Consider the following 24,145-nt stretch of genomic DNA (forward strand, 5'->3'; position numbering starts at 1 on the left):
AATTATTTACATTTTCTCAAACATAAATAGGTGATGGAACTTATAAGATATCGGGTAATACTCCAAATTGGAGTGGGTCAAGATGATAAGTTGACAAAGAAAAGATTTTTTTTTTAAAGGCTCAAAAGGGTTAACTATGGATATTTAATAAAAGGGATGGCTTGAAAGGCTCAAACAGATCAAAGATGGCCTCTCCATCGTCTTTTAGGGCTCTAAATAATCATCCATATCTACTAGTTAGATGGGTCTCCCAATGTAGCAACACACTTTTTTTTTCTTTTTCTTCTTTTTTTTTAAATTAAGGGTTAACTTAAAAAAAATCTAGAGATCGTGTATACAATAATAAACTGTTAAGCTGTATAAAGAATGGGCAAAAATGGTTACTCTCCAAGAAAAATGATAGGCTCAAAAACTCACTTGGTACTTATTATGACATGTTCATTCCTTCAAGCAACTAATATATGTCTCCGACATCAACATGTAGAGTAGCAAACATAATGTAACATCACTTAAGACCAAAGATAATACAAATACTAAAATTTGAAATTAATCATGTCATCCAATGTTAAAACAAATCACACAATTTTTTTTTAAACAACATTCTACCCCCCAACCTATTCTAAGCATGAAAGGAAAATATGCATGCAGAAATGTGAAAATGATGCATAAAAACTAATTAGAAAAGTTACACGTAAAATGATAGAAAAAGAAAATGGTTTTTTTTTTTAAGAAGATACGTTTCTAGAGGCACTACACTCCATATTCAGCCATCTTCGATTCACAAGTTGGAAAATGTATATTTATAGAGGAGAAATTAAAAAGAAGAAAAATAAACATAAAAACATAATAAAGAAAAAGAAAATGTCTGAATTTTTTTTTGTTTTTTATTTTTTTTAAACGATGAAGATGCGTTTCTAGAGTCACTACACTCCATATTCAGCCATCTTCAACACAAAAAGTTAGCAACAGTTAGTTTCTACAACAAAAAATTAGTAAAAAAGGGTCCTCAATGTTTGAAAGGAAAGAAGTAGAGTTTAGAAGACATCACCTGGGTGGTGCAACACAGAAAACAATATTTACAAGCGGAGAGTTAAATCTAATTTGTACTTCTTACTGCGGCTACTGTTACCATCATTATTTGGATGCTCCAACACAAAGGTCCAGGGGTCTGGCTCCGGTCTATAAGCTTGTAACATATCAAGTAGCTCATTAGCAGTGTGAGCACAAATAAAGAGTTTTTTCGCATTAGAGGGAATGAAATAGTTTTTTATTGCATGGTTAAGAAATGCGATAAAGCCATCATAAAAGTTATTGACATTTAACAAACCGATGGGTTTCTGGTGAATGTGCAGATGGGCCCAAGATGCTAGTGTGATAAGTGCCTCTAGTGTTGCAAGATCTCCTGGAAGGAAAATAAAAGCATCAGCATGATTAAGCATTTCAGTTATTCTTTCTTGCATACCTGAGACGACTAATTCTTCTCCAGTTGATGAGTCAGACGAACTGCCCAATGGTTTTAGAACTCTTGGGATGATGCCTAACACTTGGCTGCCTCTGATAAAAGCTGCTTCTGAGACCATTTTCGATAACCCTCGATTACCTCCTCCATACACCAAGTGTAATTTTCTCGCTGCTATGCTTCGACCAAGATCTATGGCTGCCTCAACGAACTCTTTATGTTTGCCATAGGTAAATCCAGAAAGCACACAAATGTTCTTGAATTGTCTATTTGGAGTAGCTGCCATTGTGATATTTCTCAAAAAATAATTTGTGAGTGGTTGACAAAAAAAAATCACATTTAAGAGTCTTGGTGACAGTGGGTCACAGTTGTGTATGAGGTAACATGTCAATGTCAAATAACGCGTAAAGCACGTGGCTCGCTAGTAAAAAAGGAAACAGTAAAAAGGAAAAAGCAAACAGTAATAAAATTATTAAAGACAATAATGCACACAATAAAACAATAGTGAAATAAAATAACAGTAAAGTGAAAGGATATTTACAGGTAGTTGCGACTGTGGCTCACATCTTCCTCTGGTTTTACATCCAGAAACGGCTTGAACGCCCTCTATGGGTCGATGATAGGCTTCCTATCCAGTTTTCTTATAAACTGGCAAACAGGGTCGTTTATAGTCAGATTCCCGAGACTATATCGTGCATGCTCTTTCTGGAATAATGGCCATAACTGGAGAATCGCTCCTTGCACATATCCACTGGGATGCGTTTCAAGAGACAAAAGGATATCATCCAATGACTCCTTATTCAAGCCATCCCTAATGAATTGAATCTTATCTTCCCTGTTATCAGACATCATTCCTAAAGAACATGAGTTTTTATTGCAACTCATTCTGGCACACTTATGACAAGCAACAGAAATTCTTCGAGCTCGTCGTTTTCTTGCATAATTTCCTTTACCACAACCAGGCATGTATGCAATAAATTTTGGAGGTAACTCACCTGCCGATCGTACTTTAGCCTCGATTAACCAACAGATGTCAGCAGGTATGTTATTCCTCATGAGTAATCGCATGCGTTCGGATCGAGCTTTATAGATCGTAAGGAGGGCATTCTGAGGAAGTGAAGGGAATCGCTTGTGAAGCTTTGATAGAATCTCGTTTCTGTCCATACTTTCGCCTCAGAATATCAGTTATTATGGGAAACTGAAGTAACCGACTTAATTGTCACGGAGTACCGTTATCCGCCAGTTCACCGGGGTAACAAACTAAAGCACACAAATAGAAAAATAAATTAAAACACACAAAGAAAATTAAAATCGTCCTCTTATTAAATTTACCTCAAGCTCCAACTGGATGTCGTAAACACTTCTCTCAATATCTCTGAGTTGGCTTTCTAGACCCTCAACAGAGGCTACTAACTCTGGTGGTTGTAGAGTCCAAATACGATGTGTTTTACAAAATTGAATCTGCCTTTTGAGATGAGTTTTGACACGTTGAAGTGGTTTAAGAATGTTCAGAAGGAACGGTCTAAGTATGAGACTCATGATTAAAAATGATAAGAGAAAACTTAATGGTAAAATAAACACACTTATGCAAAAACAATTTCAATTAGCAAAAGAATAATAATAAAAAGAAATAAAGAAAAATCAAATCAACGAAAAGAAAAAAAAAATTCAATTCAAATTTGGTGGGTCACTCAAATTTATTTCGGTGTCTTCTTCATGTGGTTGGTATTCTAGATATAGCTTTAATCTTTGACCATTAACTTTAAACGTGACACCGTTCTTTGGGTCTTTAATTTCAATTGCCCCATGTGGAAAAACAGTATGAACAATAAATGGGCCAGACCAACGAGAGCGTAACTTACCTGGAAATAGGTGTAAGCGAGAATTGAATAAAAGCACTTTCTGACCTGTAGTGAACGATTTTCTTATAATTTGCTTATCATGGAAGACTTTCATTCGTTGCTTGTAAATCTTGGCATTTTCGTATGCATCATTGCGAATTTCTTCAAGTTCTGCCAGTTGTAATCTTCTTTCTGAGCTGGCTTGCTGCATGTCAAAATTGAATTTCTTGATGGCCCAATATGCACGATGCTCGAGTTCCACAGGTAGGTGGCAAGCTTTTCCATACACTAGCCTGTAGGGTGACATCTCAATCGGGGTCTTGAAAGCCGTTCTATATGCCCATAGTACATCATCAAGTCTTAATGACCAATCTTTTTTGTCCAGCCTCACCGTCTTTTCTAATATGTGCTTTATTTCTCGATTGGAGATCTCAACTTGGCCACTGGTTTGCGGATGATACGGGGTCGCCACTTTGTGTGTGATTGAATACTTTGTCAAAAGTGCTTTGAATGCTTTGTTACAAAAGTGGGCACCACCATCATTGATTATTGCTCGAGGGAATCCAAAGCGTGAAACAATGTTGCTTTTCAAAAATGCTATCACCACCTTGTGATCATTGGTCCTACATGGAATTGCTTCTACCCATTTTGATACATAGTCAACAGCAACCAATATGTTTTGATGACCAAAAGACGGGGGAAAGGGTCCCATGAAGTCGATACCCCATACGTCAAAAATCTCAACCACTAAAATTGGATTTAGTGGCATCATGTTCCTTCGCGTAATGCTCCCCATTCGTTGACACCTATCACATGAAGAACAGAAAGTGTAAGCATCTCGAAATATAGTTGGCCAATAAAAACCACATTGTAAAACTTTAGTCGTGATTTTTTTAGCACTGAAATGGCCTCCACAAGCTTGTTCATGGCAGAATGAAAGGATATTATGAATTTCACTTTCTGGGACACATCGTCTAACAATTTGGTCTGCACAATATTTGAACAAATATGGGTCATCCCAAAAGAAATTCTTTATTTCTACAAAGAATTTAGGCTTGTCTTGCTTGGTCCAATGCTCTGGAAGTTTACCTGTAACAAGATAATTAACTATATCAGCATACCAAGGTAATAATTCCACACTCATTAATTGTTCATCTGGAAATGACTCATTCAATATTAATGGCTCTGTAATTGAGTCAAAATGGAGACGAGTGAGGTGGTCCGCCACAACATTTTCTGTGCCTTTCTTATCTCTGAATTCTAAATCAAATTCCTGCAAAAGCAACACCCAACGAATTAGTCTAGCTTTTGCATCTTTCTTTGTGAGAAGATATTTAAGAGCAGCATGATCTGTGAATATAATTATTTTACAACCAATGAGATATAAGATCGAAATTTCTCTAATGCAAAAACTACTGCTAGCATTTCTTTTTCAGTAGTTGAATAGTTCAATTGTGCATCATTCAATGTCATACTAGCATAGTAAATGACATGGGGAATTCGATCAACTCTTTGTCCTAATACTGCTTCTACTGCATAATCAGATGCGTCACACATGAGCTCAAATGGTAAGCTCCAGTTCGGGGGCTGAATGATGGGTGATGATGTCAACAAATGCTTTAATTTTTCAAACGCAACAAGACATGAATCATCAAAGATAAAAGGTACATCCTTAGCAAGTAAATTGCATAAGGGTCTAGAAACTTTGCTAAAATCTTTAATGAATCGTCTATAGAAACCAGCATGCCCAAGGAAAGATCTTACTTCTCTGACTGTTTTAGGTGAAGGAAGATTAGAAATGAGATCCACCTTGGCTTTGTCAACCTCAATACCTTTGCTCGAAATGATGTGACCGAGAACAATACCTTGTTTTACCATAAAATGGCATTTCTCCCAATTTAAAATCAAGTTCTTCTCGATACATCTCTGCAGAACTAGTGTTAGATGATGTAAACATTGATCAAACGAGTCACCAAAGACAGAAAAGTCATCCATAAAGACTTCAAGGAATCGTTCAACCATATCAGAAAAAATGCTCAACATGCATCGTTGAAATGTAGCAGGTGCATTGCATAATCCAAATGGCATTCTCCTATATGCAAATGTGCCAAAAGGGCAAGTGAAAGTAGTTTTCTCTTGATCTTTTGGTGCTATGGGAATCTGATTGTATCCTGAGTAGCCATCTAGAAAGCAATAAAATTCATGGCCTGTTAATCTATCAAGCATTTGATCGATAAATGGTAAAGGAAAATGGTCTTTACGTGTGACAGAATTCAACTTTCTATAATCAATGCATACACGCCATCCTGTAGTTACTCTAGTGGGTATCAATTCATTATCGGCATTGGTAACTACAGTGACTCCTGACTTTTTGGGGACAACTTGCACATGACTGACCCATGAACTATCAGAAATGGGGTAAATGATACCTGCGTCTAATAGCTTAAGGACTTCTGTTCTAACAACTTCTTTCATGTTAGGATTTAACCGACGTTGTATCTCCCTAGTAGTTTTAGCATTTTCATCAAGGTGAATGTAATGCATGCAGTCTACTGGGTTTATACCTTTAATGTCTGCTATGGTCCATCTTAATGCCCCTTTGTGCTCTTTCAAAACATCCAACAACTTACCTTTTTGTTCGTCATTTAGGGATGATGAGATGATTATCGGCAGAGTACTTTCTTCTCCCAAAAATGCATATTCCAGAGTGTTGGGTAATGGTTTGAGCTCGAGTTTCGGTGGTGATTCTGATGATGGAATGAGTTGCTTCTCTGATGGTGCTAGTTGCTCAACTCTTGACTTCCATTTATTAGTGTCCATAGATGGTGCTGAGTCAAGTAGGGAGTTGACCTCATCGACCGATCTGTCAATATCAAAATCCAAACCAAAGTGAGTTAAACATGTTTGTAAATGATCATCACTAAGGTTTGAAACAAAAGTATTATCAACTAATGCTCTATTAAATCCACATCAACAATTCCATCATCTGCATTGTGAGGTTGTTTGGCAATGTTGAAGATGTTCAGCTCCATAGTCATGTTGCCGAAGGACAACTGCATATTTCCAGTCCTGCATTGAATGTGAGCATCCGCAGTTGCCAAGAAAGGTCGGCCTAGAATAATGGGGATGTGCTTCCTTGAATCTTGTATTGGTTGAGTGTCAATTACAAAGAAATCAACAGGAAAATAAAACTTGTCTACCTGGATAAGCACGTCCTCCACAATACCACGAGGTATTTTTGTGGGTCGATCTGCAAGTTGTAACACCATTGGAGTTGGGTGTAATTCTCTAAGTCCAAGTTTCACAAATACTGAATAAGGCAACAAATTTACACTAGCTCCTAAATCCAACAAAGCATTCTCAATTGTGTGGTTCCCTATACTACATGAGATAGTGGGGGAGCCTGGGTCTTTGCATTTTAGAGGAATTTTGTGTTAGAGTATAGAACTAACGTTTTCTGTTAAAAATGCCTTCTTTTGAACATGCATATTTCTCTTTTTAGTACAAAGGTCTTTAAGAAACTTGGCATAAGATGGAACTTGTTTAATAGCATCAAGCAAAGGGATGTTAACACTTACCTGTTTGAAGATTTTGAGAATCTCACCTGTGGATTTTTCCTTTTTTCCTTTAGCTAACCTATGAGGAAATGGAGCCTTGGGAACATATTCTTGTGGGTTGGTTTTTCTTTCTCCTCCGGTGATGAGTCGTCAACATTTATAGGTACAATTTGATTTTCTTTTGTCACCGGCATCTCTACTTTGTTGTCGACTTCTTTTCCTTTTCTCAAGGTCATGACTGCTTTGACCTCTCCATGTTGCTGTGGTGAAGCCTGCTCTCAACTCATTTCGTAATCCATCAATGGTGCGATTCTGTTGCTCAATCGTGGAGTGAGTAACATTCTTGAAATTCTGGAATGCATCCTCCCATGGTCTGGGTTGAGAGTAGTTCTGGTTCTGATTGTATGGTCTAAATGGGGGCTGAGAGGCTTGAGGATTTTGTGGGATTGGTTGCATTGGTGGAGCTGGAGCTGCTGATCCATTCTGTTGGAATCCTTGAGACCATGAAAAATTGGGATGGTCTCTCCATCCAGGGTTATATGTGTTGGAGTATGGGTTGTAATTCGATGGTTTTCTCATTACACCTATGGCATTGGCTTGATCTGAGTATGAGTCATGGTCATGTGGCTCTGTTGATTTAGCAGTCGATAACGATGCTATTTGTCGAGAGAGACCTTCAATTATCGCTTTGACTTCTTTAATTTCTGAACTTGACTCGCCAATGTGAACCTCATTTACTCCCTTAATCCTTCTAGTATTCCTGAGTGATCGACTCCGTTGTTGGGAATTATCCGCTTGTCGCTGGAAGAATTCCCAAATCTCTGATGCACTTTTTGACATTAGCTCTCCTCCACTTGTTGCCATTAGCCATTCCTGCACATTCGGCAATAATTCCTCCAAAAAGTATTGGCATTGGTGTCATTTCTCGTACCCATGTTGTGGACACTTCAAGAGTAGCCCATTGAATCGCTCCCATGTTTCGAACAACTGCTCGTCTTCTCTTTGAGTAAACTCTGAGATTTCCCTGCGAATAGCATTGGTTTTATGCACTGGGAAATATTTATTTAAAAATTTTGTTACCATTTGTTCCCATGATGCAATGCTATTAGCAGGCAATGTATTAAGCCATGAACGAGATCTATCCTTTAAAGAAAATAGGAATAATCTAAGTTTTACATCATTATCTGAAAATTTTTCATATTTAAAAGTTTGACAAATTGCATGAAAATCATTCAGATGATTATATGGGTCCTCATTTTCTAGGCCATAAAATGTTGGGAGACAATTTAGCACACTGGGTTTTAATTCAAAACTCCTAGCAGCTACATTTGGGTATCTTATGCATGATGTGCTCAAATTAGCTAAGGGACTAAAATAGTCCTTAAATAGCCTCTCTTGTGGTGCTTGTAAATCCATTCCAAATTTATTTTTAATGTGCTTTTGTGTGCGAAGTGTTTTTTCTAATTCAAGGTCTATGGGTTCAAGATTAGGTAATAATGACCTACGACCATGCATGCAAAACAAATAAAATAAAAATAAAGATGGGAACAAAACAAATAAAAATAAAAAAGAGGGAGAAATTACGATACTAACCTTATTGCGCTATTACAACCTTACTATAAAAATACACAAAAACAAATACGTGAAAGAAATTAACTAAAAAGAATTAGTAAGAAATTAACTAAAAAGAATTAGTAAGATAAACAAAAATTACAAAGAAAAAAAAATAACTTGAAAATTAAATTACAGAAATTTAAAGAAGAGAAAAAGAAAAGAAATACTAACCTTTAAATGTAGATTCATTCTTTTTTTTTTCTTTTTTTTTATAGCAAAAAAAACACAAGAAAACAAATAAAAGAAATTATTCACAAAAATTAATTCTATTAATTAAAATTACTTACCTCCCCGGCAACGGCGCCAAAAACTTATTGTGCAAATTTTAATGTACTCCCAAGCGCACAAATCTATTGTAGTATAGATCAATGGTGACGAGTGTTGATCCCACGAGGAGGTGGATTTTAATTGTGTGTAGAATTAATTTTGTAAATGGGTGATTGGATTTGTGTTGGAAATGATTTGGAATATCTAAAACTTAAATTAAAATGGCGAGAATAAATTCTAAAATTGGTATTGAAATGGTGAGAATAAATTGAAGAGAATTCTATTGAAATGACGTACTTGGGTATCTGGATCCGTATCAACATGCATCATGGGCTAAATAATCCGTATTAATGCCAATTAAATCATAAGGGGGGAATCCACACCTCATGAACCACGCTCTAATCAATATGGTACTAAGGGCTTATCGTGCCAAATAATAATAACCTTATACTAGAGGGTCGGTGAAACCAAGGCGGTACTAGACAAGAATATTATTATTTGTTGACGAGAAGTCAAAACGTCCACAAAAACTAGAGGGGAAGAGAAAATAAATTTACCAAATTAAGCCCATGACACATGTTGAGACTTCACCTTCAACCCAAGCTTGAAAGAAAATTAGCTACTCATAATTGAACTAAGGGCAAAATGGGAATTTATTAAAATATGAAGAAAATACAAGATAGAGAAGGAATTACAGAAAATGGATCTCAAAAATGGATTCAGAGATATCAAATTAAGGGGGAGAGGCCCCCTTTTTATAGATATATGGAGTAAATCATGGCCATCGGATTAAAAACAGTTTGGACGCTCAGGATTGCGCCACGTCATCAGTCAACAGTCCACGGTTTGACCACGTTGATGAACAGTAACACGGTTTGACCCGGATGAACAGTAACGCGGTTTGGTTGAAAATAATCTTGTGTGATGCATGCACCGTACGTGAGATTTTTCGTCCACTGATATGCTGCCACGTCACCATCAACAATATATAAGAATTTTAGTCCAACATGATCGTGACACCTCATCAGTCAATGCCACATCATCGGTCAATGCCACGTCATCGATCCGTCTATGTGAACAGTGTCGTGAACAGTAACGTAGACAATACCGTACCCACGAATAGTACCGTACATGTGAATAGTGTCATTTTTCCTTTTATGCTCCTCCTAAGGTTTTCGACCGTCCTGAGTTCAAAAGTGATGTCCGTTTTGCCGTCTGATCTCTCCTTTATTGTGAAATGACTATAATGCCCCTAAAATACATAAATTACTTAATTAAAATAAAACACACGTAATTAAATCACAAGAATGTTAAATACATAAAAGTAAGGGTTTTTAGTAAGACTTGAAATGTAAAATGACGGTTTTCTCCTTTATAAATATACATTTTCTAACACTCAACACAAGGCATGTGGCAGAATTTATGTAAGATGACTGATGATTCATAAGGAAAACTAAACATGGGAGTTGGTAACTTTTAGCATGGTGATCAACATGTGTTGTAGAAAATTTTTAGAATTTTACTATAAGTGGTACACATAAAAGTCAGTAAGTCTAACTTGTACTCAAATATTAGCTCATATCTTAATAGTCGCCTTAAGCTTATGTTATTAATCAATTAACTAATCTCAGCTCGTCTGAAATATCTTTTCTATCACCTCCATTACTTGTAGGTCAATTTTTTGTCTGGTCTTTGTCAATAATTCAAGTGATAGGTTTTTCTTTGCCAATAACGCGCGATAGTTCCTTGTCGTGAGCTTCTTATCTTCTGTCTTGAAGGAAGTAATTGCAAAAGACAAATGAAACAATTTCCTTTACACATCAATCAGTGCTGCAGCCTTTATATCTTTATTATTCTCGGAGGGATGATAATGTTGAGAGCCGAAACAATTACTAGTGCTCACTCCTCTCATGGCCATGTCTAACTCTCTACAATAATTTCGATATTCCTGTTCTTCAGTTCTTCCACTACCCAACAACTACGACGGTATATGCGGTGGCTTCATTGCTAGAGCCTCTGTGGGCATATTTTAACAACGTGAAGGAAGAGCTAATTAGAATTCACACAATTTTCCTGAAAGTCTACAGCTTCCAGGAAATTCACCACCTCTGTAGAATTGTAATAATAAGACTTGTGGTTTCCGTAAAAGAATTTATAAGAGTTAATATAGAAGAGTTCGAAAATGAATTTTATATGGGCTAGAAATACTCTTGATTAATTGGTTATTCAAATGGTTTAGAAATCCCCTTAATATTAGGAAGTCATTTAAAATTCTGATTATTGTTGTTCTAAATATAATACTTTGCACTAACTTCCAATTCCACAATTACTCTGACAGCCCCGTTTTCACGGATTTATTTATGTATCTGAATCTTTTTATTCATGAAAGAATAATCTCTTGCAAACTCACAACTTCAATTATGAATCAACTAGCTAGCAACCATTTCTTTATTTTTAATTGCTTTGGAAATTAAGGATTCGTCCAGCCGCCAGATTCTGCAGTGATTCTATTGCATTGGATGTCTTCAATTTTCTTTTGCATTAGATTCTTTGTTGAACTATTTATGCACAAGTGAAGGAGGAATTATAGAATACATCTGAGATAATACAATCAACTAATGCATATACAACGTGTATAATTGAATTTAGTGTAACCATCACCTACGTAGATATTTTTCAAAATAAATGCACACAAATTATAGTATCATTTGCTTGTTATATGACTTACAATGTATTCTAGAATTTTTCCTGAGTGGAGACCCTGAGTGGTAACATCCATCTAACATAAGAGTATTACAAAGAGATAATCACTTCTCAAATTTGAATATTTATTGTATTGAAACCACTAAGTATATAAGTTTGGACAACCCTAAATTCATGATGAGAAGTTAAAGACAGTAGTACTCTAAAAGAAAATGGAACGAAATGATCCATTCATACCTATTATTTGACTTTTAGATTTGCCCTTCTAAATTTTAACAAAATGCACACATGTTCTCTTGACAAATTTTTATTTATTCATGTGAACGAAGTATAACAAAATTATTGACCAATCAGAACCAAGATGGAAATTATCAGCAACAAAAGTAATCTGCAAGGACGAATAGAAGCAGATAGATTATTCCAAAAAGAAACTAAGTGCAAGTGGAATTACTGTAGTACTGATTATTCGAGTGTGGCGGGAACGTCGTCGAAGAAGGGTAAACTTCTCTGCTTGATCCTCACGACTTGCTGTGTTTGGATCAAAAGGCTAACGGTCAGGCAGAGGTAAGCCAAGTTTTATTAGTCCCACTCGCCGCGAATGCAGGACTTGCTTGGTAGTGACAGGTAGCCTAACAGATTGATGTTCTTCCAGAGCTGAATGTAAATTTTCTGGCCCCCACCTCTCAAGGCATTTACCTAAAACTGCTGCATCAGCTATGGCCATGTTTGTGCTTCTTGCACAGTGAGGGGTTATGGGATGAGCCGCATCTCCAATTAAGACCACATTGTCCCAGTATATTTGTGTCAAAGGGTCACAATCAGCTATAAGGTTAAGGAAAGGCTCCTTTGTTTCTTTTATTACTCTTGCAAACTCAGGAACCCAAATCTTCTCTGCTTCTTGGTGCATCTTCTTGATCATGTCACTGCTCACTTTCATTGTAGCTGAATCTCCCTGAAATTACTTAATCAATTTATTAAAGCTAGCTCTGCTAACACGTATGTATATGAATGATAAAATGAAGCAAGTTAGGCAATCACCTTGGGTTGAGGCTCAGGTTGAGAGATAAACCAAATCCAATTGAGCCTCTTGTACATAAGCTCATCAAGGACGGTGTAAGTTCCAGAGGCCAAGTCCATGTGCACGCCATTCCCAAGCGTAGGATATGCCTTCCGGACGCCTTGTATGGTTTCTGAATTCTCATTTTCCGAAAAATCAAAAACCCCCCTCCAAGCACAGTAACCTGTATACCTGAAAAACAGAAATGAAAAATAAACCGTAAATTTCAAGACAACAGAAAATATGAAAATATAATATAATTTGTTCAGAAACCTGAGTTTAGAGTCTGGTAAAAAAGTCTGGCGAACTGATGAGCGGCTCCCGTCAGCTGCAACCAGCAAATCTCCAACTACGTCAATGATCACATCAGTTCTAAGATTCTTAGCTTTGACATTGACGGTTGATTTGTCGTGAGAAATGCAGAAAGTGAGGTACAAGTGACCCCAAAAAACTATTTCGACAGGCAGAGTATTGTATATAAGACCATGAAGATCAGTCCAATGTGCCTGTAAATAGTTGAAATTTTCGTCTCTAGCTAGTACCCGACAGATGCTCTTTTCCCTATCTACTGCCCGATTATGCACAAAAAGAAAAATAAAAAAAAGTCAACGCAAGAGCTCAAATTAAAGTAGTTCTGCGTATATACATACATTACCTGATCAATGGTGAGAGGTAAGGTGATGTTGTGAAGAAGATCAGGTTGATGGAGCCATGACTTAACTATTTTCTGGGACAATAGATGAAGTGCGATTCCAGCGCCGGTTGGGTTTCCGGTTGGAGGTCCACGTGTCTTCTCGATCACCACCACATCCCAACCTGCTAAAATAAGCGCTTTTGCGCATGATATCCCTGCTATGCTTCCCCCAACTATTATAGCTTTTGGCTTCCGCATCCTCTCCCTCATGTCTCTCTCTTCCTCTCAAACACCAGTATGTGTGACACAAAGGGACGCTCGCGCAAAGATATATTTATATACAGGGGAAAACATCCCATTCTGAATTCAAAAATCAGGATGAGCCGGCAATCATATGAACATTTTTTTAAAATAATTATTTTAAAATCTTTTATACTGTTGTTAATTTGACGCGGATTTTAATAAAATTTAACATCTCAAACCAAGTCACTACTCTAGAGAAAAATTTCAAGAATATATCTGTTGATTCCGGTAGGGCAGGGGTCTCATGCACAAGTTTCTCATCTATTTTCTTACCAGAACAAATTTCTAGTCAAAGTGAGGGTGTGAAAGGAAGATAAATAGACAAAATTTGGCCCACCACTTCATTCTTCCTAAATGAATAACTTTTTACCCTATTAAACGAGGAAAAATGGATTAGATTCTCCCTTAATTTGATCTGATTAGTGATTACTAAATAAAGAACACACACTTTATTGTAGTGTGTTTCGTCATTTAATACATTGAAGTTTGTATGTTTTTAAATTGGCCCTAGTTTTAGATCACTTAATTGGAAAGGGACATCCTTAATTATTTTTAAAAAGCACATCCTATAAGACTCCAACAGATGGAGTCCAAGTTCTAGAATAGATGAATAAATGATGTCAATTAAATGGCAATAGCCCACCAAAGAAGACAAAGAAAACAAGTTAGGAGAGATTCTAGGGTATACCAAAAGTACTACACTTAATTAATACATATATGCTATATGTGTATTTATTTTTAAAAAATTATCATGTAATTAATAGTTATATTTAATTGAACTATACATATCATACATTTATTAGTTATATGTAGCACCTATATTATGCTCTAGAATTTCTCACAAGATAATATGTCAATATACCACAAAGTTTGAATCCTGTGAAATATGTTTAAAATTGACTCTTGTAGAAATTTTTATGTGGTAGTATATTAACACATGCCAATATATAATTATGCTACATCAATTAGGGTACCATTGGTTTCACTTTTTTTTTATTTTACGTCTTAACTTTTGTATTGACAATATTAGTTTTGTATTATATATATAAAATTACTAAGTTATTTTTTGCAATCAATAAATATCTAATAACTCAATACTTTTATATTTATGCTCATAAATTTTTTACTTATTAAATAAATATTAAAATATCTCAAAAATAATAAATTATATTTTTTAACACTAATTAAAACAAATAATTTTCAAATTTAATGTTGTTTTAGTTTATAATATGGACCATTCGTTCACCACTTCACATAACTTTATAACCTAGGTCCTGTTTGGAATCGAAGTACTATACCTTTTAAGTTACAACTGTCGTAAAAAAAATTGTAATTGTAAAACAAAAAATTAATAGCTGTGAACTTAATGATTGCTTACTAAAGTTTAGGCATTTATTTATTAGTTAATTGTCTAAAATTTACTTGTGAATGTTATTGACAATACTTATGTATTGATTAAAAAGATGAAGTAAGCCATTGATCTTAGTGATGATTATTTACCTTCAATAGAAATATTTTATACTAGATTGACATATTTGTGTATTTATTTTAATGTTAAAACTTTAATTTCTCATTTATACTGATAAAATTTAGAAATGGGTATTATATGTAGATTTTTAAGCTCCTATTATAAATTTATAGTTTGACTTATATAATTTAATTTATTTTTTGTGTTTTTAAAAGTTTTGTTTTAATATTTGTGAAGTAAAAACCCATTGCAGGTTACGCGAGGATTTAGTAATTGTTAAAACCTACAAAGGGTGGATTTTTTTTAAATAAAAAACCAATAGCGAGTTAAGAATTTACTGATTTAATTATCTTTTACAAGTGCAAGTTTGATAATGATAAAATCACTGCACTGAAAGAAATTCTATGAAGAATATAATTCTTGTTCTGTATTTTTAATGAAATTTTTAGAGTTATTTATACAAAATAAAGACAAAGTAGCCGTTGAAAGGCTTAATAATATTAAAGTAGAATAAGTGAATACTTCATAAACTATTGCACAATATCTTTATAAAATAGGAATGAAATATTCCTACACGATATTGCCATTCAAGTGCAAAAATCGCGCCGGAGATATTCCTTGACAAATAACTTTGATGTGAGCAAGTCGTGTGGAGTGATAAACCTGTTCTTGACTTGACTGTTGATGACTTTCCTTTTAGTAATCTTGGTCAGCTTGCTTAACAAGTGGTACCCATAACCCATCCATACAGCTAGCTAAACAGCATAAATAAATGTATAACAATTCTTATATAAAAAGCCACCACCCCAAGCCAAAAGAAAAAAAAATTGTGCTGAATACAACAATATAATTTCTTCAGTTATATTTACTTGGAAACAAGAGAGATGAATATGAAGAAGCAGAAGCCAAAAGCTATTGTAGTTGGAGGAAGCATTGCTGGGGAATCATGCGCAAAAGCACTTGTTTCAGCAGGCTGGGATGTTGTTGTGATTGAGAAAACTCGTGGACCCCCAACCCAAAACCCAACCGGTGCTGGCCTTGGACTCGATCCATTGGCTCAGAAAATTGTTCAGTCATGGCTCCATGAACCTGAACTTCTTTACAACAACACTTTACCTATCACCATTACTGAGGTATATAATATAATATATTTAATTTCTTTTTTCCCAGTAGAATCCAGTAGTGCTTTGAATTATACTGATCTCTTAAAGATATTAGTTGTACACGTGTATATACAATGGTGTATGGTTAAGATTTGACAAAAGTATATTTTGCTCTGCACAAAATACAATTTAGAATGGAATCTCATTGGGAAAAAAATATCTATATATGTTGAATAGATAAAATTTCAATTTGTGTTTAATTGCAGAACCTAGCAACAGATGGGGAAAAGAAGATCAGCTGGGTAATAGGAAGAGAAGAAGGCGCTAAGTATCTGACAGCATATTGGGCTGATCTTCATGGCCTTATATACAATACTCTGCCACCTGAAATATTTTTATGGGGTCACCAGTACCTCTCTTTCTGTATTTCTGAAGACAAATTAACTGTCAAAGTTAGAGCTAAGGATCTCGAGACTGATGAAATAATCGAGATAGTAGGAGATTTGCTCGTCGGAGCAGATGGGATCCTCTCATCAATTGTTCAGAGCATTCTACCTGACTTCAAATTGAGGTCTGTGCTTGCTTGTGAATATCAATAAAAGTAATTAATTTTTGAGTATTTTGTTTCTTAAATTTCAATGTGTTTTTAATAGGTACACAGGATACTGTGCGTGGAGAGGTGTTTTTAATTTTTCAGAAAACGATTCAGAAACCATCTTAGGCATTCGGAAATCGTATCCTGATATTGGGAAATGCTTTTACACGAATATTGGTTCAGGATCTCACATCTTAGTCACTGAGCTTAAGAAAGAGAAGTTCAATTGGGTTTGGTATGTCAATCAACCTGAGCCCGAGCTCAAGGTAACTGCTTACTTTTGTTTCATCTTTTTATTTTGTTTTCGGGGGTTTGGGTTGGGTGCTAAAATCTAATTTTTGCAAACGATCAACAAAGCTCAGACCATCACTGGATCCAATTTTTTTTTTTTTTTATATTTTAATTTTCCGGTTTATCAATGCAGTATGACGTGACATTGGGAAACAAATTATTTTATTCCCTGCAGGGAAATACAACTTCTGTGAAAGTAAGCAGTGACATGATCGAGGAGTTGCACCAAAGAGCAGAGCAGGTTTGGTTACCTGAATTGTCAAGATTGATCAAAGAAACAAAGGATCCTTTCCTTAATGCTATATATGATCGTGATCCTTTGGAGAAAATCTTCTGGGACAGAGTGGTGCTAACAGGAGATGCAGCTCACCCGACAACTCCACACGCTGCCAGAAGCACAAACATGGCGATAACAGATGCAGCAGTGTTAGGAAAATGCCTCGAGAAGTGGGGGCCGGATCATTTATACTCTGCTCTGGAAGAATATCAATCCATTAGGAAACCTGTAACTTCAGCACAAGTTCTACATTCGCGACGATTGGGTCAAATGAAACAAGGGTTAAGTATTCCTGGAAGGGAGCGGCCTTTTGATCCAAAGACAGCAAGTCTAGAGGACTTGGAATTCATCGTTAACATGAAAGTGCCTCTTTTCGACGTTGTTCCTCCGATTCTTGATTCAATTTTTCGTTCTGCTTGATAACTTCAAAGGACACGGCTTGGTCTGTTCATTATGCTAACTATAGCTGCCGATAAATAAGAGGGTTGACCTCAATTGTGTGAGTAAAAGAACTGCTATACTTATGTTCCTTCCTGTAATAACGAAAGCCTCTTAATTCAGTGTCTCTACTTCTTCAGCAAAATAAAAATAAATTCTTGATCGAAATACACCCAACTTTTCTATTTTTCTTATAAAAATGACACCACGATAGGATGGGATTGTCCTTGTGTTGTGTCATTGATCTATCCATATTTGTTTTTCCCAAAAACAATTTCCATGAAGGAGGATGTTTTGCTGCTTGTTAGTGCACGCTATTTAAGCACAAGACATGATTGAGATTTATGCAAGGTATGTGGTAGAATTAATGTAAGACGACGGATGATTCATGAGGAAAGCTAGACATGAGAGTCAGTAACTTTTACTATGGTGATCAACGCGTTGAAGAAAAATTTTAGAATTTTTATTATAAGTGGTGCATACAAAAGTTGGTGAGTCGAACTTGTACTCAAATACTAGCTCATGTATTAGGAGTTGCCTTAGCCTTACGTTATTAATCTAGTAACTAATATTAGCGATGTGAAATATTTTTTCTATCATCTTCCATCACATGTGTGTAGGTCAATCTTTTTGTTTGGTCCTTGTCTTGTGATAAGATAGTGTTAGTGATTTTGAGAGAAAATATGAAAAACACAAACAATGAAAATTCCCTTTTACTTAAACTAAGACACAGATTTTTTCACACTGAAGTTGATAGAAGACACTCGAATGCGCAGGAGTGAAATCTTGACAAATTAAAGCGAGAACTAAGACATGCTAGTCCTTTCTCGCGCATTTAGTTGACATTATTTTGCTTTGCAAATAAATGCGGGCATGGTTGAAGGCATTTTATCTTTCCGGCACTACTAGAAAAATGGGCTTTACTGACACTTCGTTACTGACACTTTGCAAAAAGTGTCAGTACTTATGTATATATGCACCATTTTCCGCTTTTGACAAATAGGAATCAGAGATTAATGATACTAGGGTGTCAGTAAACTAAACATAAAAAATCACTAACACTAAAGTATCAATGATAAAAAAAATTCATAAAAATTTTGTTTTAGCTCCAACTCGAACCTGGGAGCTCTAAGATTTAAAGCTTTAATGTTTGGAGCATAGACCATCAAATCTCGATGAGTCAAAGTCATAATAATATTTAAATTATTAAAAAATGAAAATATAAATAACAATAACATAAAACACACTTGTTCTCCCCATCTAGACTATATCGACTGTCTCCATCTTGCTTTCATCGTTCACTTTCGCTTTCGTTTTTCTCTTCTCGATCTCTTCTGTTTTGCACTATCCATTTACAAATTAAATTCAATTAATTTAGATAGATAATGAAAACCTAAAACTCTGATTCGTTTTTCCATTTTCCCCAAATTGAAACACAAACCAAAACCCTAATCGCTTGTTATCGAAGGGGTTTTTCTCCAACTTAACCATCCAGTGCCTATACTAGGCAAGCAAGTAAAAGCCATCGACAAGGGGTGAAGTGGCACCATCGGTTCGGTATTTAGGTAATCTCATTCTCCCTGACAAGTTAAGTCCAGAGAAAGAACTGTAGATGAGGTTATCAGCTGGTAATGGCAGAATGTTTTATTTTTTTGTGCAATTTAATTATTGGGTTTGTTTTAATTTGGCTTATGAATAATATTTTTGAATTTTTATTTTTGGGTTGTTTCAAATATTCAGAAATTGAACAGTCGTGCAACCCTGGTGGGTTTTGTTTTCCAAATATATTTTTATTTATTTATTTATTTATTCGCAACTTGAAATTTCTGTTCTTATTTTTCTATATCTTCACTCACATGCGGTCCAAAAATACAGGCATTTTAAGTGGTGCATTACTTAAACTCAAAACACTTGCTGCTGCGACTCTGTTTTTTCTACCACATTTGAGGTCAGTTTCAAACTTTTGTGCATGTGATTTACTGTCATTGTTATTTAAAACTAAGAATGTGCATTTTTTTTAGTTTCTGAAATAAACTGTTAGCTCCGTTTCTTAACTTTGAGCAATAAGTTAGTTGATTTTGAATGTACTAAAATATGAAATTTGATTTTAGCTTTTGCCTTTGTGATTAGGAGATGATTGTTTGGGTGTTATATTGGCTGAATGACTGTGTATTTAGTGGTTACAAACTATTTACATCTCTGTTTCATGTAAAGAGAGGCAAATTTTGTTATATAATCCTACTTGTTTATTTATTCTGTTTTGGTTGGACGATTTGTAATAGAGACAATGACTATGATATGAATTAATTAAGTTCGTGGTTGTGAGTATTTTGAGATTGTATAAAGTTGATGATTTGTGTTTGATTCAATAAAGAAATGCTTGTTTTAAAGTAGTTCTGCATGTTGTATTTGAAGTTAAAAAATGATTTATAGAATCTTAAAAAATGGCTTGCAAAGTGGTATGAAGACATTATTTATTTGAACTCTTAACTTTTGTTAGTTACTTGACTTATGAATTAGTTCGACTACTTAAAAAGCCATTAGCACCCATCTTACCTATTAATCTCCTATTTAAGTTTCAAAACTTATTTTGTTTCAATTTCAGGATTTTGTCTAAATTATTATTATAATTAATGATTTATAGGGCTATTAATGATTTTCCAGAATTATAAGTTTATTATTACAACTATAATCATAATAACATTGAACTTTAAATTAATCATGCAATTTAATTAAACTTAAACTAACATTACATATGTGAACAGGTAAAATATTTGAAATGGACAGAAGTTGGATAACTTGTGATAGATTGTCTGTAGAGTATCGTTCTGGAGTTGCTGATTTCTTAGATTTTGCCATTTTGAATGCTGAAAATCGAATGTCAATTAGATGTCCTTGCACCTTTTGTTGTAATATGGAGTTTCATACTCCTCAACAAGTGAAGGATCATTTATTTGAAAAAGGTTTTCTCCCAAGATATATTGTTTGGACTTGGCATGGTGAGACTGACTCTAAATCTACATTTACAAACTGTGAAGACCATTCACATAGTCAAAGATTTAGATGTCATGATTACAGTAATATAATTGACATGGTCGAAGATGCTTACGAGCATTGTGATAGAGATCCTAGTTCTTTTAAGGATATGCTTGAAGATGCTGAAAAGCCTTTGTACCCGGGTGCAAAACATTCAAAGTTATCTAGTTTAATGAGACTTTACAATGTGAAAGGGAACTATGGGTGGTCCGATAAAGGGTTTTTTGCTTTGTTAGAAGTCCTTGCTGATATTTTGCCAAATAATAATACTCTACCTATGTCAATGTACGAGGTTAAGAAAACAATGAAAGTGCTAGGCTTAGAGTATGAAAAAATACATGCATGTCCAAATGACTGCATTTTGTATAGGAATGAATTTGCTGATCTTGCTGAATGCCCAAATTGTGGAGCATCTAGGTATAAAAAAAAAAAGATAGCTCAATAAAATTTAGGAAAGGGGTTCCTAAAAAGGTATTATGGTATTTTTCACCTATTCCTAGGTTGAAAAGATTGTTTCAATCACCACAAACAGCTCAAAATTTAACATGGCATGCTAATAAAAGAATTAGAGATGGCAAACTTCGCCACCCAGCAGACTCACTAGCCTGGCAACTAATTGACAATAAGTGGCCAAAATTTGCACAAGAACCTAGAAATCTCCGTTTAGCTCTCTCAACTGATGGGGTTAACCCACATAGTACACTTAGCACTACTTATAGTTGTTGGCCTGTTATATTAATAACATATAATCTTCCTCCATGGTTGTGTATGAAGAGAAAGTTTTTGATGTTGTCACTTTTGATATCTGGCCCTAAACAACCTGGAAATGATCTAGATGTATACCTAGCACCTTTGATTGAGGACTTAAAAACTCTATGGGATGTAAGTATTGATGTTTATGATTCTTATAGAAAAGAAACCTTTAATTTACGGGCTGTCTTGATGTGGACAATTAGTGACTTTCCAGCATACGGAAACCTCTCTGGTTGTACTGTTAAGGGCTATTATGCTTGCCCAATTTGTGGGATAGACACTTGTGCATGTTGGCTGCCACATAGTAGGAAAATGTCATATATGGGCCATCGCCGCTTTCTACCACTCGATCACCTATTTCAGAAACTGAAAAAGGTTTTTAATGGGAAACAAGAGTGGAATGAGCCTCCTAAAACTTTGTCTGGTGAGGAAATCTTTAATATGGTGGACGATAGAGATATTAAGTTCGGGAAAAAGAAGGCCAAAAAGCGAAAACATGATGGCGGTGGTGGTGGTGGTGGTGATGAGAACATAACTGAAAAATTGTACAAAAAAAAGTCAATCTTTTTTTAGTTAGATTATTGGAAGCATTTATTAGTTCACCATCAATTAGATGTGATGCACATTGAAAAAAATGTGTGCGAAAACATATATGGCACATTACTTCATCAACCAGGCAAAACAAAAGATGGGATTAATGCTAGAAAAGATCTTGAGTCTTTGAAGATCAGGGGAAAACTAGTTCCTGATGAAACAAACAAAAAAAACAAAGTCCTACCTCCAGCTCCTTATACTTTGAGTAAAAAAGAAAAAAAACAGTTTTGTGAAACCTTGCTGAGTGTGAAAGTCCCTGATGGGTATTCTTCCAATGTCCAAAACCTTGTTTCAATAGATGATTGTCGGCTTCAAGGCCTTAAGTCCCATGGCTGTCATACTTTGATGCAACAATTTCTACCACTAGCCATTCGAAACTATTTGCCTATAAATGTGAGAACGGCCATAATCAGGATGTGCTTCTTTTTTAATACATTGTGCTGTAAAGTGGTAGATCCTAATACTCTTGACCAATTGCAAGAGGAACTTGTAATCACTTTATGCTTACTGCAGCAGTACTTCCCACCTAGCTTTTTTGACATAATGATCCATTTAATAGTCCACTTAGTTGAACAAGTTAGGTTATGTGGGCCTGTTTATCTTCGATGGATGTATCCTTTTGAGAGACAAATGAAAACTCTCAAGGATTATGTTCGTAATCGCTACCACCCTGAGGGTTGTATTGTAGAAAGTTATATTGCAGAAGAAGCACTTGCATTTTGTACTGAGTACCTCTCAAATTGTGATGTTATTGGGTTGCCTACTGGTTGTCCAACTGATTTATCTATCGAAAAGCCTTTGGGAGGTGCAAACATAAAAGTGGTTGATGATCCTTTGTTGGCACAAGCACACCGGTGTGTTCTAATGAACACCCTTGAAATCCAAATATATATCGAGTAAGTTGTTAATTTTTCAAAAAACTATTACTATTGTATTATTAGATTAATATACTAGTTTTTAAATCTTAATATGTTTCACTGTAGGGAGCATATGCATTATTTGGCATCAAGAAACCCTTATAAGGCAAAAACAAATCTGTGGTTGCAAAATGAACACATACGAACATTTTCTGGTTGGTTACAAGCAAAGGTTAGAATTACTTAACTAAATACAATATAGGATATAAACTTAACAAGATTTTTCTACATGTTACTAATTACTGTACTTGTTAAATTAATTTATAGGTGGCACATGATAAAGCAAATAATGTGCCGATTGACGAAATAGTGTGCTGGTTAGCAAACAAACCACGCTCAAGCGTGGTGACCTTCTCTGGCTACGAGATAAATGGCTTTAATTTTACAACGAGGGACCGAGACTGTAATCGTGTGACCCAAAATAGTGGTGTTAGGGTTGTTGCTAACACTCTACAGATTTCAAGCTCAAAAGATAAAAGTCCTCATTTTGGAGACATGACGTTTTATGGAGTCATTGATGAGATTTGGCAGCTTGATTATCTAATGGTTAAAAAAACACTTTTCAAGTGTGATTGGGTAGATGATAGAGGGGTTTGCACTGACAATTTAGGTTTCACTGTAGTTGATTTAAATCGGATTGGCTATAAATCTGATTGCTTTATTCTGGCTTGTCATGCAAAGCAAGTATTTTATATAAAGGACCAACTAGAGAATAATAAATCAATAGTTTGTTCAGTGACCGACAAAGCTTATAAGTTAAATGGGGAAAGATGTGAAGACGTGGATGTATTTTCTCCATTATCTAACAAACTTCCAGTATGTGAGTTGGATGAGAAAGATGATGAAGGAATTTATGACAGAAAAGATTGTGATGCTATTCCAATAGCTATTGATTTAGAAAATCAGTGAATGCATTATTGTAGTTAGTTTCCAGCACCAATTTTCAAAGTTTTCCAGTAAGTGATTTATTTATTTCATTATATGCTATTGCTCTTGTATTAACTTATTAATCTAAATGATATACTTATTTATTTTAATCATTTTCAGGATTGTAGGAGATGGCTGACGATGTTGAGTTCACTCTTCCGGAGCTCGACGGAAGACCAAGGAGAAGAAAACAAACAAAAAAAAAAGGTTTGCAAAAACAAGAAGTTAGTCATGAAGCTGCAATTGAGTACAATTCTTATGGTGTTCCGGTTGGAAAGGGAAGAAATGATCTTAGGAGTTACATTGGAGTC

The 24,145-nt window shown here is 35.2% G+C and overlaps 3 protein-coding genes and 1 pseudogene across 3 annotated transcripts in view; 3 read left to right on the forward strand and 1 right to left on the reverse strand.

Moving 5' to 3' along the window:
• Positions 1–17,777, forward strand: part of LOC127900225 (uncharacterized) — a 77,486-nt gene extending 59,709 nt beyond the window's left edge. Inside the window, exon 5 of the transcript XR_008052225.1 lies at positions 17,660–17,777. The gene's annotated coding sequence lies outside the window, so the exon portion shown is untranslated. The remainder of the gene's footprint in view (positions 1–17,659) is intronic.
• The window catches only part of LOC127900224 (uncharacterized), a 59,975-nt gene extending 42,198 nt beyond the window's left edge, over positions 1–17,777 (forward strand). The window contains exon 5 of the transcript XR_008052223.1: positions 17,660–17,777. The gene's annotated coding sequence lies outside the window, so the exon portion shown is untranslated. The remainder of the gene's footprint in view (positions 1–17,659) is intronic.
• LOC102615414 (uncharacterized) lies at positions 11,842–13,402 on the reverse strand (annotated as a pseudogene).
• Positions 15,691–17,777, forward strand: LOC102615139 (uncharacterized). The gene is made up of 4 exons (XM_052434567.1): positions 15,691–16,036; positions 16,273–16,577; positions 16,660–16,867; positions 17,068–17,777. The coding sequence occupies exons 1-4, from the start codon at positions 15,788–15,790 to the stop codon at positions 17,587–17,589; spliced, it is 1,284 nt and encodes a 427-aa protein (XP_052290527.1). The 5' UTR covers positions 15,691–15,787; the 3' UTR covers positions 17,590–17,777.
• Positions 17,778–24,145: the final 6,368 nt, after the last annotated feature.

The sequence above is a fragment of the Citrus sinensis genome, chromosome 1 (genome assembly GCF_022201045.2).
Source record: "Citrus sinensis cultivar Valencia sweet orange chromosome 1, DVS_A1.0, whole genome shotgun sequence".
Taxonomy (NCBI): domain Eukaryota; kingdom Viridiplantae; phylum Streptophyta; class Magnoliopsida; order Sapindales; family Rutaceae; genus Citrus; species Citrus sinensis.